This window comes from Chaetodon auriga, chromosome 14 (assembly GCF_051107435.1).
Source record: "Chaetodon auriga isolate fChaAug3 chromosome 14, fChaAug3.hap1, whole genome shotgun sequence".
Taxonomy (NCBI): Eukaryota; Metazoa; Chordata; class Actinopteri; order Chaetodontiformes; family Chaetodontidae; genus Chaetodon; species Chaetodon auriga.
In genome coordinates, this window is record NC_135087.1 from 3,862,783 (window position 1) to 3,879,952 (window position 17,170).

The 17,170-nt window shown below is 43.0% G+C and overlaps 1 protein-coding gene across 4 annotated transcripts in view; it reads right to left on the reverse strand.

Moving 5' to 3' along the window:
• Nucleotides 1–15,491, reverse strand: part of rab11fip5a (RAB11 family interacting protein 5a (class I)) — a 28,110-nt gene extending 12,619 nt beyond the window's left edge. For 2 of the 4 annotated variants that reach the window (XM_076748361.1, XM_076748359.1), the window contains exons 1-2: nt 14,604–15,491; nt 388–899 (exon numbers count right to left, since the gene is read on the reverse strand). In XM_076748361.1, the coding sequence (XP_076604476.1) occupies nt 388–899; nt 14,604–14,980 (889 nt within the window). In that variant the 5' untranslated portion in view covers nt 14,981–15,491. The remainder of the gene's footprint in view (nt 1–387; nt 900–14,603) is intronic. The other 2 variants (XM_076748362.1, XM_076748363.1) reach the window with 2 other exon arrangements.
• Nucleotides 15,492–17,170: the final 1,679 nt, after the last annotated feature.

Consider the following 17,170-nt stretch of genomic DNA (forward strand, 5'->3'; position numbering starts at 1 on the left):
AAAGCTGAAGTCAATTAATTGATGAGTCGATCGACAGAAAAATAATCAGCAATTATTTTAATAATTTTTCAACAAAAATAGTGAAAAAAGCCTCTTCAGGCTCTCCAATTAGATGATTTGCAGCTTTTCTTTGTCATATGTCATCATGAACTGAATATCTTACTTATTTCACATTTTAGAGACCAAGAATAAAAACAATTGTTAGTTGCAGCACTAGTCAGTTAGTTAGTTTAGTTTAGTTGTTGGTAAACGATTGCAGGATTGTCTCACAAGAGGGGAACCTGAACCTGTGCACGTCGACGATGAAGGAAAGGATGGACGACCGTGAAACTGACCTAGATATTCTTCAGTAAATGACAACATGGCGTCTCCACTGCTCGTTCTCACCTGGACTGTTATCGACTGTCAGGTTGCTGCTGTTACTGGGGGAGTTGGAGAGGTCAGAGACGACCACGCTGATGCCGGCCGTGGGGCTGAGGCTCCCACCCCGAGACGAGGACTCGCTGCTCTCTGACCCGAGCGAGGTGCTGGAACGGGTGTCCGATGACTTCCTTAGCTTCCCTCTCAGGAAGAAGGTCCTCATCTTGCTACGCCGGGCCTCGCCTCCCTCGTCGTCCTCGTAGTCCTCCTCTCCACCTCCATCGCTCGGCAGCCGTTGTCGCATCCGGTAAAGGGACCCGTAACCGCCTGGTAGGACGGCCGACGAGGAGTCCTCATCGCTGGATCTCCTCTTCCCCTTCATGCGCTCCTTCAGCTTGCCGAAGGTGGAGGCGCCCTTGTCCTTCATGACGAGGTCGTACATGCTGGCCGTCAGGTTGTTTCGGGTGAACATGATGGTGACTTGAATGTCTCCTCGTTCCTTCTCCTTCTTCCCCGTCTTCGAGTTGAGCCTGTACCACCTGCAGCAGAGAACAATTCACTCACATGAGATGAACAGACACTCTGAGTATCATTCAGCAGTGAAACAATCAATTATCTGGTCATTCATCAAGAAAAAATACAGAACTATTGCCGATTCCAGCTTCTTAAGTACGAGGATTTGCTGCTTTTCTCTGTTTTATGCCACAAGTCACATAATCAATTAATCAATTTAGGCAAAATTGATGGTGAAAATAGTCATTAGCTGCAGCTCCATTGTCATCTTCTAATGTCTGAATCAGCTTTCCCCAGATTAGAGCTTTGGAGTGGGAGGAGCCATTTTGGGCGCCCTTGGTTTCACAGACAAATTTCCCATAGATAGTGCGAGGTGCCTCACAGGTGGAGCACTGTCACAGCTTGGATCGGCATGAAACTGTCCGAACTGAATCATTAGCGCAAACTATTAACATCTGTGTTACAAAAAAACTGTTTTCTTTATCAAAAAAGTCAAAGGTACAAGTTTGTGTACATTAAGACTTCGAGGTAGTCGTTAACTTCAACTCTCAAGGTGCATTTCAACGAGAAATATCCAATCAGCAAAGTTAAAATTCTGTTATGTGCAAGCGCTAATGACAAGAAAACCGAAAACTGACGATGAGGCGTTGAGAAAACTTAAAGCTCAATCTGAGTCATTAATTAGTTCAGCATTGATTGGGGTCATGAAATAATGTGAATGACTGTATTGTTATTATGAACGGGGTTAATCTGTCCTGAAGAGCGTGTGTCCTACTAATACCACCAGGCTGTGTGCGGCCAGACATCCCACAATACCTTGAGGGGGCCCTCTTGTTTTCGCCATCAGACCCGGTAAGCAAGAACAATGAAGTAAAGGATGCTAATTTCTGATTTAACAGTGAGTGGCCTATATGACGGCCCCCCGACTGAAAAACAGATGCCCCAACTGTAAATTCCTTCACTGGGCGAGAACAGAGGAGCAGTTCTTAGAAACGCTGTGTACCGGTGGGTGTTACAGTGCCAGCAAGTTCACCGCACCATGACTCATGGGAAACTCTTATCTGCTCTGTTGTGACCAGTTTAAAAAAAACAACATGACTGAGAAAAATTCCCCCAGTTAACATGTGTTTCTGAGATGCCAAAGGGAAGTCACCAGTGCAGGGAGGACGGCTGAAAGCCAGGCCCTGCTTTTATTTTTTCACTTCCTGTGCTGCTGGGTTATTTTCACCTCACACCTCAACCACAGTGCCTTTCCTCTATTGTTCATATAAGCACTATGAGGCTGAGTAGCACATAGTTGGCAACATTTTACTTAATTGTAAAAAATACTGTTGTTGTATTAATGAAAATAGGCAAAAGTTATAGAACAGACTTGTGCTGCAGCAGATCCCACTAATGTGATTAATGTGCAAATGCAGGCATGTTTGCAAAATGCAAATCATTGAATATAGACTTTCAATGAAAATTACCGCAGTTACACGTAGCTGATTGTGTAATCACTTCACGATCTTCAAATGTGGTGAATTCAGTCCTAATACAGAAAATGTAAACAGGATGTCGGAGGGGTTGGATGTAAAATGACCTAAATGCTGCTTCACGAACAACTAAAATGTCCTGGTCTGTTGAGTCAACAAGAAAATCTAAATGTCATGCTACGGAAGTGAAATGCACAAGTCAACAAAGTTACAAGAACGGAGGTTTAACCATCAAAGACGAGACATGAAAGCTGCTACATGAAAGCAACCTGAGACTAAGGAAAACCCACGGATGTATGATGAAAAAGGAACCTCACACATTTGCTGCACAGCTATCTTAGAAACCAGACAAGCCGAACGTACAGTATGACAACGCAGAGACTCAGCGAGGCAGAAAAATGACAGGGGCCACAACCCAAAAACTTCTAAATAAAGACTGTAGCTGATGTGTTCACTGAACACAGCAGGCAGTTTTAGCATCAGAGTACAACAGCTTGTGAGAACAGCTTTACCAGGGGCCACATGGGAAAACTACAAAAAAGCCCAATGTAATGAAATTCGTTTTTGTAATGTAAAAACAACCTACATCTACAGTTTTTCACTTTCAGAGGAATATTAGCATTCAGCTGAAAGACACAGCAAATACTAGAGCAGAGCTAACAGCCTGTTAACAACTGTTCACATTCAACATTGTAGCATGTAAGCATGCTATAATGATTGCAGTTAGCGTGTTAGCATGCTACTAATGTTTAAATTGAGAGCAGGGCTGAGCAGAAGATATCTTTATGGAGTTAGAAACGTTTCTTTATTCTTTCTCAATGTTCTGTATGATTTTTGTTAAACTTCAAAATCTGCATAAAAGGATCCACTGATGTTCAAAGTATGAGCTGTTCGCCCAGCCCTACGTGAGGTAGCATTAGCATGCTAACACATGTACAATTAGCATTAAAAGTTTAGCATATCAGCCAAATGCTACTTGCTAATGTTACATATTAGCATGGTAAAACGTTATTGTTAGCGCACTATCAACATCATAATGCTAGCATGCTACATTATGTTAGCATTAGTAGAATTCAATTTTAGAGATTATCCTTTCATAAAACAGTGTTGGACATGAAAAACTGTTGGTGGCCCTGGATGAAAACTAAACTAATTCATCAATCTATGTCTCGACGAGATTTATTCAAAAAAATGTCAAGATATTTCACACTGGACCAAAGTTGGACGGATAAATCAACACTAATGACAACACCTACAGTCCAAGCAGGCTGCTAGTGGGACTAAAACAATTTAACTAAACAATTTAAAATGAATTAAAGAAATGTAACAAAACTCATTAAAACACTAAATATTCTTAAGAAAGTGTGGTCTGACAAATGGTCTAACAGGACTGGTTGTCTGATATTTAATAAAAGGTCATTTAAACCACGTGCCCTTGTCTCCAGGTCCTGTTCAGTTCTAACATGAAGCTGTTTGGTTACATAGGAAAAAGAGACAGGACGGTTTCCTGTTCAAGCAAAAACACTGGTGTAATTGAAGGCTGCAAGAAAAAAAAAACAAAACACAAGTCATATAATTCAGAGTCCAGGCTGTTATGTAATCATCATCATCTCGCCACCGACCTCAAGTTCAACCCTGAAAACCCGGTAACACCCAAGAAGAATGCTAGCGAAAACAATCATTGAACAAACTCCTTCCAGTACGACTCTGATATTCACACATAACAAACAGGTGGAGCTCGGACAAGACAGAGGAATGCTGATGCTTTTTATAGCTGCACAAGAACAACAAACATTACATCTCACAACAATGGAAATGTGCCACACGAGCAGAGTGGCGCTCCCGTGAGGCCGCAAAGAAGGCATTTCATTCAATCAAGTCCTGTTAGCAGATTATCAAGATACATGCAAACAACAGAAACTCCTGAGCGCTGAACCTGCCGGTCTTCTTTTTTATGTGTGGAGGCATCCGAAAAAATACAAAGATTCTTGAGTAAGCTCTCAAGTGTCTAAAATTGTACACCAGTGGTGCAACCCCAACCCCTGTTAGGTGTGGACTCGAGTTTCACATTGACGCTCCAACAATAGTATCAGTCCTCCTCCTGATTCTGCAGCCAACTCCCTGCAGCCAAGGAGGGGTTCACATTCCAAACACAGGACCAGGGAGCCATGTAAGGGTTTTCTTTTGCAAATCTGCCCCAGCTCCTATCGTCGTCATACCATCGACCATGCAGGGATTGAAATTTATTCATGAACGATGTCTAAGAAGTCTCCCACCTAGCCTCTACTGATTTGATTTTGATGAGATCGTGGAGCAAACATTTCTTTTGTGTTATCAGATTTCAGTATTTAGTTCGGCAGGCTGAATTACACTAAAACTGTTCATGCAAAGAGACTGAGAGAAAAAATTAGCGTCTGCTGACAAAAAACAAGCTTTTGTTTGTGAAGACCACGCAAAAAAGTTAGAGGCCTCTATGCGTAGATGCACCTGTGTTCATGCATCATGTGACTCATGAAAAAGCCTGACAACAACAAATATAAGTCAAGGGACAAGAGGCCTAAATACAGAAACTGCAACACAGACAAAAAGAGCAGCCTACATCTTGAAGCCCACGTACTCAGGCAGAGCACAGTCTGTTACAGGAGAGGACCCAGTTTCCCAAAAGCATCATCCCACACAGATGCCCGAGTAGTTCAGCAAGGCCAATGCGCATATATTGTAAAGCATTTTTGGTTACAGTCTTCATAACCAAATGTTCTGCCTGTTTTTTTTGGAATCTGTGGGAGTCTACACAGATTTCATCTTTTTATAAACAGTCCCATTCCAGAGCTGCAGAGCATAACTGCAGAGCATAACTGCAGAGCATAACTGGCTATCTGCTTCCCCATCTTGCAAAAACAGGAAATCACAACACTCCACCCCATCCCAGCATGACACCATCTCCTCATCCCCCCCACCTTATCCACTGATGAGTAGATAGGAACATTTTCTCTTTCAAGAGCCACCTTCATCTTCTTCTAGGTTTCAGCTCACAAAGTCTTCTGTGGAATAAGTCGATCCCTAGAAACCATCCTTCAAGACAGAACAGGGCTGAAATTGCAAGACAAGTAGGCTATCAGCCTATTTTATCCAGCAGGTCCTGAGTCTCTGTGGGGCTCTGTGAGCCTGGGTGGTATCAGAGCCAGACAGAAGAGACTCTCTGAAATAAAACTGGTGCCAAGGGCGCCAGATCTGTGTCATGTGGAATTTAGCAATACACTTTTTTCACCAAACATATTGGTATTTAACGTTGTGGCCTGGCGTGCTCCACTCATACGTCACATTTAGAAACAAAACTAATACAGCCATGCTAGCTGCTGTACTTAGCCAGAGTGGTGCTTTGAGCTAAATGCTACCATCGCCATGCTAACGTGCTGAGTTTAGAAGGTATAATGTTCATCATGTTCACCATCTTAGTTTAGCATGTCGGCATCGTAACATTTTCTCATTAGCACTAAACAAAAAAGTACAGCTGAGGCTGATGGGAATGTTGCTAGTTTTACAGCTACGGGTACTTGGTCACAAACCAAAGTATTGGACAAACTGAATGGTGCGAGGGAAAGACAGAGGATCATCAAAGCCAAAAGGATTCATCCTCTGATCTCATGGATACATGTACCAAATCCATGGTAATCCATCAAACAGTTGTTGTGATAATTCAGTCTGGACCAAAGTGGTGGACCAATCATTGATTGTTCATAAAGATGGATGACAAGACAAGAGCATGCTAGTAATAGTCAAAGTAACACTAGTTTATAGCAAAAATCTCAATTAGCATTTAAACTCGGTGAGTCCTTATGGCCCAGTGGGCCTCTGTTTCCATATTCACTCACAAACATTTGATCTTTAATCAACATAAATGATCTGTTTAACTGTGAAACCTCTGACTCATTAGGCTGAACAGCCATCAACATTGAGAGAGCCAAAACTCTCCAACTGCCTCTGCTGCAAATTTAACATGCTGATCCAGCAAAACAGTCACCAGCAAGGTCCAGTCAGAGCCAACGCTGCTGGGCACAGTGCAAAAACTACCAGTCAGACTGGTCATCTGAAGGCACCCACGTCCAAAGAAAGGACAAACATGGTCAGATTATCGGCTCGGTGCAAGTTTATTTGAATTATCAAGTGGACACTTCCCATTACATCTATTTCAATGACACAAACCAACAAAGACTCCAGGAGCACTGTGGGTAATGCTGGCAATGTAGCCTGGATTCCAGCCTCATCAGTAGAAGTAGCTGACAGACCGCAAGACCCAGACCACATTCCACATCTGGATGCGATGAGCTCTTACCTCACCACCAACTTCCCTCCAATACTTTCACACAACTGAGCATTGTATCTTAAAACCACACCTCCTCAGGCTCAGATTAGGGATCAGTGATACAGAGCCAAAGAAATGGCCCATTTTTTGTGAGAAGTAGGTCATAGTTGTTCCAAAAACATAAAAAGAAGCGAAGGCACGAGAGGACAATAACAGAGGTCATGTCGCGTAGCTTTAAGCAGAGATGTTGAGTAGACAGACTTTGTTGGTAACAGCTTGACGAACATTTGCTGATACGAAACCCACCCAGCTTACACCCCCCTGGTCCGGACAGTGAGCTGTTGTCGGCTCCAGGGAACGTCCAGCCTGGGAGTCAAGCAGTTTGATGGTGGGTCCACAGAGTAAAGACTATGGAGATGGAAAGTTATTCAATTCGGTACAATGGTTAAATATGAGCTACAGACTTTCTGGCTCATTTCCAGGAGGTGGCAAGCTAATCAAGATCACTCTCAGGACTTCTTCCACTGGTAAGTAACGTTAGATGGACACATTTTCTGAATTCATTCATATTGTGCAGGCAGGATGGGGAGCTTTGGCAGACCACCTGTGGCCCGCTTGCCGTTCGTTGATCTAAATTCATGAGGTGGGTGTTGTTAAGCAATGGATAAAATGAGTCAATAAGCAAAAGTAGATCACCACAAACAGAAGCAGGTGCTGCACGTAGAAATGCATCCTGAGAACAAGGCAACTTCTATCTGTTTGCTTACAAAGGCTCCAACAAATAATACAACTTTCAAATGACTTCTGTTGAACTGTGCTGTAAGTACACATGGCCATATTGTGTCAAGGCCAATTTCTGCATTACAACAGACTCCTTTACTCCTTTAACTACTGTGTACTTCCTTTAAGAGATTCATGTACAACAACCAGTGCTAAACCTCTTAAATAGCTGACAGTTTAAAGAGAGATCAGCCTAAAATGACTAAAGCTTTCAGAGCTGGCAGTAATATTCAAGGACTTGAGCTACTGGACAGCTGGTGGCATTTTTCTCAATGTCCGACTTTGGCTTCTTAACACAATTCAATAAACTTCATCTTAATGCTGTTACTGAGTGGACACTGGCCAATTCATCACTGATACTTACCGAGCAACCAAGCTGGTATTTTAAAAACATATCTCTCGCACATCCTTGCTTTCACAGCAAGATTAATTTACCTATTTAATCAAAATCTAAAAAGAGCACAGGTTTGTATATCAGGTTTTTGAATAAAGGATCTCCTCATGAACTGATCTGGATGCACCACTGAGGGGCTTTTTTTCTGCCTTTGAGCATGACTTACAGATTATTAGCTTGTTATCCATGCTCATTTATTTTGTGCTTTAATGGCACAGACAACAAGCCCCTTTAACACCATGGCATAGAGAAATCAAGGTTTTGATAGAATTAAAATATAATTAAAAATTAATGTCCTAAGGGGGAAAGTGGTTTAAAAACAAATGCAAAATAGATGAATGCTCCTTTGCCATTAATAATACATACAAATAACTTTAAGTGGGTTTTGAATCAATTAAGGAGAAATTTTATAGTAAGAAAAATGCATACCAGGTCAGCTAAAACTCACCGTCCTGTACATTTACACATATGCAAAATTACAGAGAAGCTAGTTAAGGCTACTACTAGCATCCCTTTGAATTGGCTGCTTTGCTTACATTAGCATGCTGGCTAATTAGCTGAGAGTGCTCCAGGCTGCTGTGTCACAGTGACCTAGATTTGGAAACAACTTTGTCTCTTCTGGCTCTGCTCATCTGCTAATAACAACAGTAAAATGTCCTTTGCCTAAACCACAATGTGTGTCTTCTCGTCTGTGCCTCCATGATGATGCCCAGCAGGCTGATGGGAGATTTGTGATGCAACTACACAGCAGGCTGCTGTACATCTTGCTAGCTAAAGACAGTTTTTTTACTGACGTTAATCTGATAAATCTCCACACAAATGTTTCCAGATAGCTGAGGTGCATTTATATTATCTTGGATGACTTGTCAGGTCAGACTGTTACGTAACTTCTAATGTCCATATTCTCTCTCAGCAGGACTCGCTACTGAAAGACAGTCGGCTCTTAGAGGATTTCTATGGATGCACATCACACACGCACACACACACACACACACACACACACACACACACACACACACACACACACACACACACAGTCATTCTGCCTCACTCAGCAGATGGAGGTTCAGTTCTCAGGCTTGCAGTAACACTCTCTGCTTCCTACAGATACACAACATGGCAGAAACTGAGGCAGCAATGAGATATTCACCAAATCTAAAACGTAATATCAGCACTGCAAGAGCCACACGACCAATACCATGAAAAAAACCCCTGATCTGCAGGAAAAAGGAGCTGAAATGTTACATTACCCACTTGGGAAGAAACTTGATTATTAAGAAAAAAAATGTATATGATAAGTTCAGCATTCAGCAAAAGCATCATAATATTTTTTTAATTAATATTGAGGGTTGCTTTCCAGTTTATGCTCACAGTGGGTTGATCTGGCAGTTTCCAGCAGACCCCACAAGGGAATTCACGCAACGCCCACCTTTACAAGAATCTGCTCTACACTGATAGACTCAACATGCAAATACATCACGGCCACCACATCCTCCCCATGCCACCCATTTGAGGGCAGCTGTTCTGCCATCATTTTATGAAGAAATTGCTGAATAAAGAAGAGACATGTTGGGACTTGCTTAAAATAAAGCATTGGTGTGGTTGTTTTTGCTGCTCTCATGACTAAGTTGAAGCTAGACTGCGTCCCAGTATGTGCTCGTAACACTGGTCATCTGGAGAGTTTCTCTGTTATAACAAAGCAAATCCTGAACAATGATTTGGTGTTTGATACTGTATATCAATATGTCAATGCCAGCAACAATAAATGTACATTTTGCTGACTGAAATGACGGCTGGCACCAGCAGACTTTATTAGCTAGCTAGCTACTTAAGCTAACACTGTTTCAGGTTGACTCAAAACAAGAAAACAAGACACTCTTGCAAAAGGGGTCTTAAATATGAACTTGATGGCTAGGTACTAAAAACTGAGGCTAATGCTATATTATCCAGATGTTATGTTGGAGTTGATGTTCATGGAGAAGACATGGAAATACTTCATATAAACGGTACTGTTCTGTATTGCAGCGTAGCGCTAATTAGCCTGAAGTAAAAAAAAGTGTTAGCAAAAGCACTGACAGCATCCACGACCAGTTTCCACACAGAGGGAGAAGACACAGCAGATATGCCATTTACTTTTCTTTATGTAACCTATAAACCCACAAATTTAAGAACAGTAGTTAATTTATGATGTGCTCAGGTCACTAGTGTAGGCAGTAAGCTAGTTAGCTGAAATGCTAACACTTGCAGGTTACCATATGCTAGAACTGATAAACATACTGTTTAATCACCTGCTTAAATTTTTCTCTCATGTCTTTTGTTTTGGAAAGGCTATATCAAGTCAACTAAAGTCAGAAGTCATTAGTGTTTAAGTCAGGGATGAGTTAAAACTCTTTTTCAGTTTTGTCTAAAGCCTAAAGTCACGACTCCAGTCCAAGCCGTGACTCGAGTCCAAGCCCCTGGCACTAACTCACTAGTTTGATCATCACTGTTTGTTCATTATTCCACATGCAGAATAAACTCTCCAACATAACCACATCTAAATTTAAACCCCATCCTTCATTCCCACTGACTGTGACTGGAACACGCTGATTCAGAAGCACACTGTGAATCCTGGAGAGAATAACACAAGTCAGAGGTTAAGAAGAAAAGAGCCATCCAGACCTGCTGTATCTCCATTTGCTGTAATATACGACCCAGAGCACTATATCACTGTGAAGCCCCCGCCTCCTCTGCAGGCCTTTATAAATATTAGAAACTGTAAAGTGAAGGAGTCTTGGCAAAGACCTCAGTCCTCAACCTTGCAATATTAAATGTAACACTACCATCACTGAAAACCCCTCTGGTGGACTTTGGAAATTAAATACTACAGTATGAGGTCATCTCATCTGTATGTACACTGACTTTTGTTGTTTGTCTTGAGTTGAGCTGGTTTTCTTTCCTCCATCTCACCTGAGCAGCTTACTGACTGCACTGATCCAATTTTCTGTGCATTTTTATTATCAGATTTTACTGCCACCATTTATCACTATGCAAATAAGGCTTATCCTAAAAAATGACAACCTTCAAGAACCTGTTATTACTCTATAACGAGAGCCCAAAGATGACACAAGTCAGACTGCTTTACCTTTAAGGGCGGTACTGGGAACAGCCCCAAACCCCAAATCCTCCTGAAGGATAAACATACATGAGTACTGTAAAGCTAAGATGCACAAAAATAAAGCAAATTATGATCAGTCTAATATCAAAGCATTTTCAACTACCAACAAGCGAAATAACCGCTGTGTCACCACTAGGGATGGGTACCGAATTTCGGTACTTTTTTGGTACCGACCGAATTCCCGCTGAAGTAGCGAGTATCAATTCACGGGAAATCCGTCGGTACCACATTTCGGTACCTGAACACACTTTTTTTTTTTTTTTTTTTTTTTTTTTACCCTGTACGCACCTTGACGTTATGCGTCGGCGAGAGCGGAGGACGCGGTGACGCGGTTACGTCAGTGGTTGCTTTATCTTCAGAGGGGGACCGTAAACGCTCCATAGTCTGGCTTCATTTTATCAAGCTGGATGCCAACAACGCGCGGTGCAACATTTGTGATGCGAAGTGCAAAGCCAGCAAGGGAAACACGTCCAACTTGAGGAAGCACTTGGTTAAACACCAAATATTCCTCAAGGCGGAGGAGTGCACGATTTTTGACAGTTTAAAAACACAGGCTAACGTTACCACAGCTACTCGCCCGGCGTCAGCATTAAACGTTACCGCCAGCAAGCCTGCTGCAGCCAGCGGCTCGACACTTGCAGCCAGCTTCGAGGAAGGAGAACAACCACCCCTTTTAAAAAGGTAGACGACGACGATGACGACGACGACGCAGCTTCAATTAGCATAATTTTATACAGTTATTTATTTTGAATCTATTTATTTTTAAGTTATTTACTTTATCCCCACACACATTTTTCTCAAGTTCTATGTTGGAGTTATTTAACTTGATGTTATTGAAGAATAAATGTTCAAAATTCCAAAGTTTTGACTATTTTTTTAAATATACAAAATAACTTTAATTACCAAACACATATCCCCCCCTAAAAAAGTATCGAAAACAGGTACCGAAAAATACCGGTATCGATTCGCAGGTACCGAGTATCGGTATCGTATCGATTCAGATGTGAAAGGTACCCATCCCTAGTCACCACTATGGCTGGGTTTCAAACCTCAATATTTAACCTCAGCTCAACTGTGCCTATCGCTACGGCTGGGCAATATGGCTGAAATCAATATTATGATATCAACAGCATCTTTCCCATCATGATACACACATCGTTATATGGAAAATGTATGTTTATGTTATGTCTTTATGTTATCCAATGCAGCAAACTTTGAATATATTTTGCTGTATAAAAGGCATCATTAAGTTCACAAAGTTCTTGCGCTCCTGTTACATTTTAAATTTACTATTATTCCACAATGGCTGCATGTGGTCAAAGTTTAAAAAGCATTATGAGTATAAAGGTTTGGTATCGCTACACAGACTCAAGCATGATATTGGCACTGATATCCAGACATTTCCATGTCACGACTGAGGAACCAAAGTCTTTAGGAGTTCAGCCCACAGACAGCAGGGCAATAACAGCTCCCTTAACTGAATACCATGTTGAACTTAAAGGGGAACTGAAATAATTTTACATATCAAAGTCTGTTTTGAGATCGGGGCAGTGCTACTGCCTGTGTGAAGAGTTGCATAAAGCCTTTTGTGCTTCAAGTGATGTCCCTCCAGTCAGGGTTGGTTGGCTCTGAAGACCTCAAGCTTAAAAACAAAAACAATGTGAGGGTGTGCACTTAGAAAGTAGATAACAGACCTCTGCAGCTTGAGCCTACATTAGCCGCTACTAGCAAAACACACCCAAACTACCAACCATGCTCTCTCAGTCACAGACATTTCATTCTTCCTCAAACCACATTTCAGAGCTTATTCGCAACTTAAACGGTAGAGCTGATTGTGACTGAACATGCAGCTTCTGTCTTTAACATGGTAAACTGTAGCACCAGCATCAAGTAGCACAGAAACAACAGTTTCACCTAAAATGTGGCTCATGTGTTCCCTGTCAAACAGGTGAGAAAGACGTTTCAGCAGGCAGTGTTGACTGTGGGATGTGATGCTATTGACCAGCCAGGATTCACTGAATACCACATGGAGACTCTGAATGTATCAAGACACCAAACTGCTGACACTTCAACTTCCATCAGGCTGCCTGTAACCTTCAAGTGACCAGCTCCAACAGGGCCGGCAGAGGAGACTGGTTCCCCTTTCATCTCATATTCACAAGTCTGAGTCTGAGTGAAGGGTCGGGTCGGCCGGTCGTCACTTTAATCAAACGGTCGTAAAAGGACACAGACGCTAAAGAGGAACCTTTGTGTTCATCAACAAGACAAAATATTGAAACTGTGCTGAGTCAACAGGCTGTCAGATGGACAGAGGACGTCTTAGATCGTGTTCCTGTTCTGATACCAATACTGGACTGATGTTAAGTAAAGAATAACCCACGAGTAAACACCATGGCACCTGCTTCTGATGCACTTTTTATTGGCAGGTCCAATTTGATGATTGGCGGTGCAATTCACCTCTTCAGCATGAATCATGACCAAAAAAAGGTTTTACATGTGATGGTGCCTGCACTAAGCTAGCCTTTGAAAAGACAGCCATTTAGATCTGTCTGGCAGAACGTAAACAAAGCACAATCACATGTTATTATGGTTGGATTGCAGGAATTGTTTTAGGGATCTGTAACAGCAGCAGTAAATGTCAAAAAAGTACGCTCTAAATTGTACACCAATCTGGAACTGTAAGAAATGAATCATAGAAGAAACAGTCCAATATCTCCACTGACAGCAGCCTCAACTGACCAGAATGCATTGCTGTCAGGAGGATTGTTTGAGTTGCTAGTGTGCTAACGTCACTTTTTGTCTTGCCTATTTCTGTGCTAACACTATCAAACACACAGCTGACTGCCACAAGTTCAGGCTTGCTCTCTGGGAGGTGTTGAAAGGCATTATGGGGAGTGTGGGACATCAGGAATAGAAGATGAAAACATTAAAGGTAAAGTTACAGCACCAAAACGTTCACCACTTAATAACCCCACCGGAGTGGGAATTAAAGATTTGGCTGTTTAATGAACGCGCCCTGAAACTTCGCCTCACTTCTCCGCTGCCACGCCTGAGCTCCAGCGGACGGGCTTTTGTAAAACAACATGTTAGGCTAAAAATACCTTGGAGCTTTCAGATCATGAATCTGTTAGATAATCCCTGGAATTGGGACAGGCATTAATCCCTCTCGCTTTACGTCATGCCTGGGCTATTGGGAAACAACTTCAAGAACCCACAGCAAAACAAACACAAGAAGCCCCTCATGTGGAAACCCTGGAGGAGGCGGAAGGGAGGTTTCTAGAAGGTGTGCATGTGGGGAAGCCTTCAGCCTCAGTTTAGTGGTCAGATGTGCTCAGAGTTAGTTTTGTATCTGTGGGAGGAGGGAGGGTGTGTCTGCAGGGCCCTGATGCAGCACCAGAGATTTGACAGCTGTGTTTATGTCTCAGCACAAACTGTGTAGCAACTAAAACTGGACAAAAGCAGGCTGGAAAGGAAAGAAACACCCTGATGAGTTCAATGAACATGGGAAAACAGAGGAAGTCATGGCAGGTGAAGCATATGCATGTAGCTTTTGGCCACATAGTCCCACCATCTGCATCCTGACGCCACACAACTATTACGTGTATAAACAGCTGGACTTACTGGTTTTTCACGCATCTGCTCTCATGATAGACCTTGTCCAGGTGGATCACCGCCTGCCCGAGGAACACGTCCAGCCCGATGAGCGCCCGGTGCATCACGGTGAGGACTAGCTCGTTGCTCCCGGCCGGGTAGCTGCTCCGCTCGCTGCTCTCCAGCACGCCGGGCTGCAGCTCGAACGAGCACTCCTCCTTCCACTCCGGCTCGGTGGTCTTCTCCACCACGCAGGTGGAGTATTTCTCCTTCCCCAGCTGGATGATGGTGTACACGTCGCTGGTGCCGTGCTTGCCCTTGCCCCGTAAACCCCTGCCTCTCAGCACCGTCACCTGGACGTGCGTCGGTACCCATTTTTGGTCCTCCTCGACGGTTAGCGAGGACATGTCCCCCTCCAGACAGGCACACCGACCGACCGACCGACCTGCCGCGACGAGGCGAGGCAACCGGGGAGAGGTGGTGGTGGTGTCCGCCGCTTCCTCCCTGCTCTGGGCGTGCACAGTCACATCAGCTCCGGGGTCGGCGGGCGGTGCCGCATTATGGCCGTGTGTCGTCTGCGAAGTTTCGCCGGTTGTTCTGCGCCCCGGCTGCTCCTTGTTTCGCAGCAGTAGTGCTCTGCGGCAGCGGCAGCGTCCGTCCCCGCACGGCGCGTCCCTGCCTCTCTCCTCCTGCCGTACGGGCCTCTCTGCGGGCAGCGACGTCACACCTTTATCCTCCTTCTTCTGCAGGACGAGGAAGTTCCGCTCCGACACAACACATGGGCTGCATGCACAGAGAGCTCAGCGTCAGCCTGTGCGGGAACGGAGGGTGTGTTACAGCTTCTTAGTGTTTAATCAAGCAAATCAACTGCGCTCCTCCGTGAGAATGCAAAGCTGCTCTCTGCTTGACCGTCCACGCTGCACAAACCCCGATGAAGGCCTCTGTACTAAAAGCTCGAAAATATTCTTTTGACAACTGCTTTGAGTGATTTCCACGAACATATGTAGACTTAATAACAGAACTTCAAATCTTATTTCACCTCTGGCAGAGAGCTGCAAATTATGTTTGTTTGTTTGTTTTTTTAATGTCCATTTCAGTGTCATACAGCCCAAATCCCAAAGTTGTCCAGTGGTATTTTTGCCTGAAAACAGACTTTAATAAATTACCAAAACAGTTGCTGATTCATTCTGGATTAATCGGATAATTGTTGCAGCTCTAATCTGTTACAATAAATGCACAAACTATACAAGGGAGACCATCAAAGTAGGCATGCTTATACATTTTCATAAAACCAGACTACATTTTTATTTTGTACAGAAATGGCTCAAAAACTGGCACTTTTAACTCACAGAACAATCCCAAATCGACGTCCACGTAGTAGCTTTTCTGAGCTTTCAACCACGCCGCCTGATCTTCATCAGTCAATGCACTGTGCTCAGTTGTCATAGATCTGTTGACATGCATGCTCAGGAGCTGTTTGCACTTTAAGTTCCCAGCTTTCAACAGTGTCACATGGTCTTCTTCAGCTGTTTGCCTCTGCTCGACAGCAGGAGGCTGCAAAACAAAATCTGTGCTCTGAAGACTTTCAGAGTAACACAAATCTTCAAGCCTTCTTTTATCTGGATAATTTATGTAGTAACAAAGACTATTTTAAACTTTAATGATCCTGATCTATCAGGTCAAAGGTCAAACACTGCATCTTTACAATACATCTGACCCAGTAAAAGTCATGCCATGTTTCATATTGACACAGTTTCATCTGAAATCTGAGTCTCTGAGTCTATTGACATTCAAGCTACGACCTAATGCTCACGTTTCTGTTGTGCATGTGGAGGGTGAATGTACAGAGATGCTCCTTAAAGCTGTGTCATTGGGCCAAATGTCCCAGACAGAGTTATTGGCAGCCATTTCTGGAGTCTTATTGTGGCTTGGCTGAGTTCAGTCTTCTCTGTCTGAGAGCAAAGGAGGTCGACACGTGACGATCGGATAACAAGTACAATTTACAATTCACATTTACAATTTATAGTACACATTAGTGCTTTGCTAAAAGAATCTTTGGCAAAAGAAACATTTCACAATGATTATATTTATCCTCATATGCCCCTTCTATCTGTTATTAAAAAACTTTCCTCACTCCCAAAGCCGATATGTCTCATTTCATGCACCTGCAAACCTTGCAGCACTTTGGTTTGGTGCAACATGGACTTGAGTCCTCTTCAACTGACTCCCAGCAGCTTCTCCTGACATGAACATTACACATGCTAAACATAAGCATGTGAGCATTGCCATTGTGAGCATGTTAGCACGCTGATATTAGCATTTAGTTCAAACTACTGTTGTGCTAACATATAGCCTCACAGAGCCAATAGCACGGCTGTGACATTAAGTAAACTATGTTTGAAATTCAGTATACTGGCTGATGTTTCTGCTGCATCCTGTTATGGTTTCATACATGTTTTCAGAGCATGACAGTAAACATCATAACACCAGATTATCACATATTGCAGGATTAAAAAAAAAAAAAAAACTCTCTTGTGTGTAGGGTAAAGTCACCTTTGCCATATTTATGTTTCTCTGTAGATTAAGTTCTGTGCCAG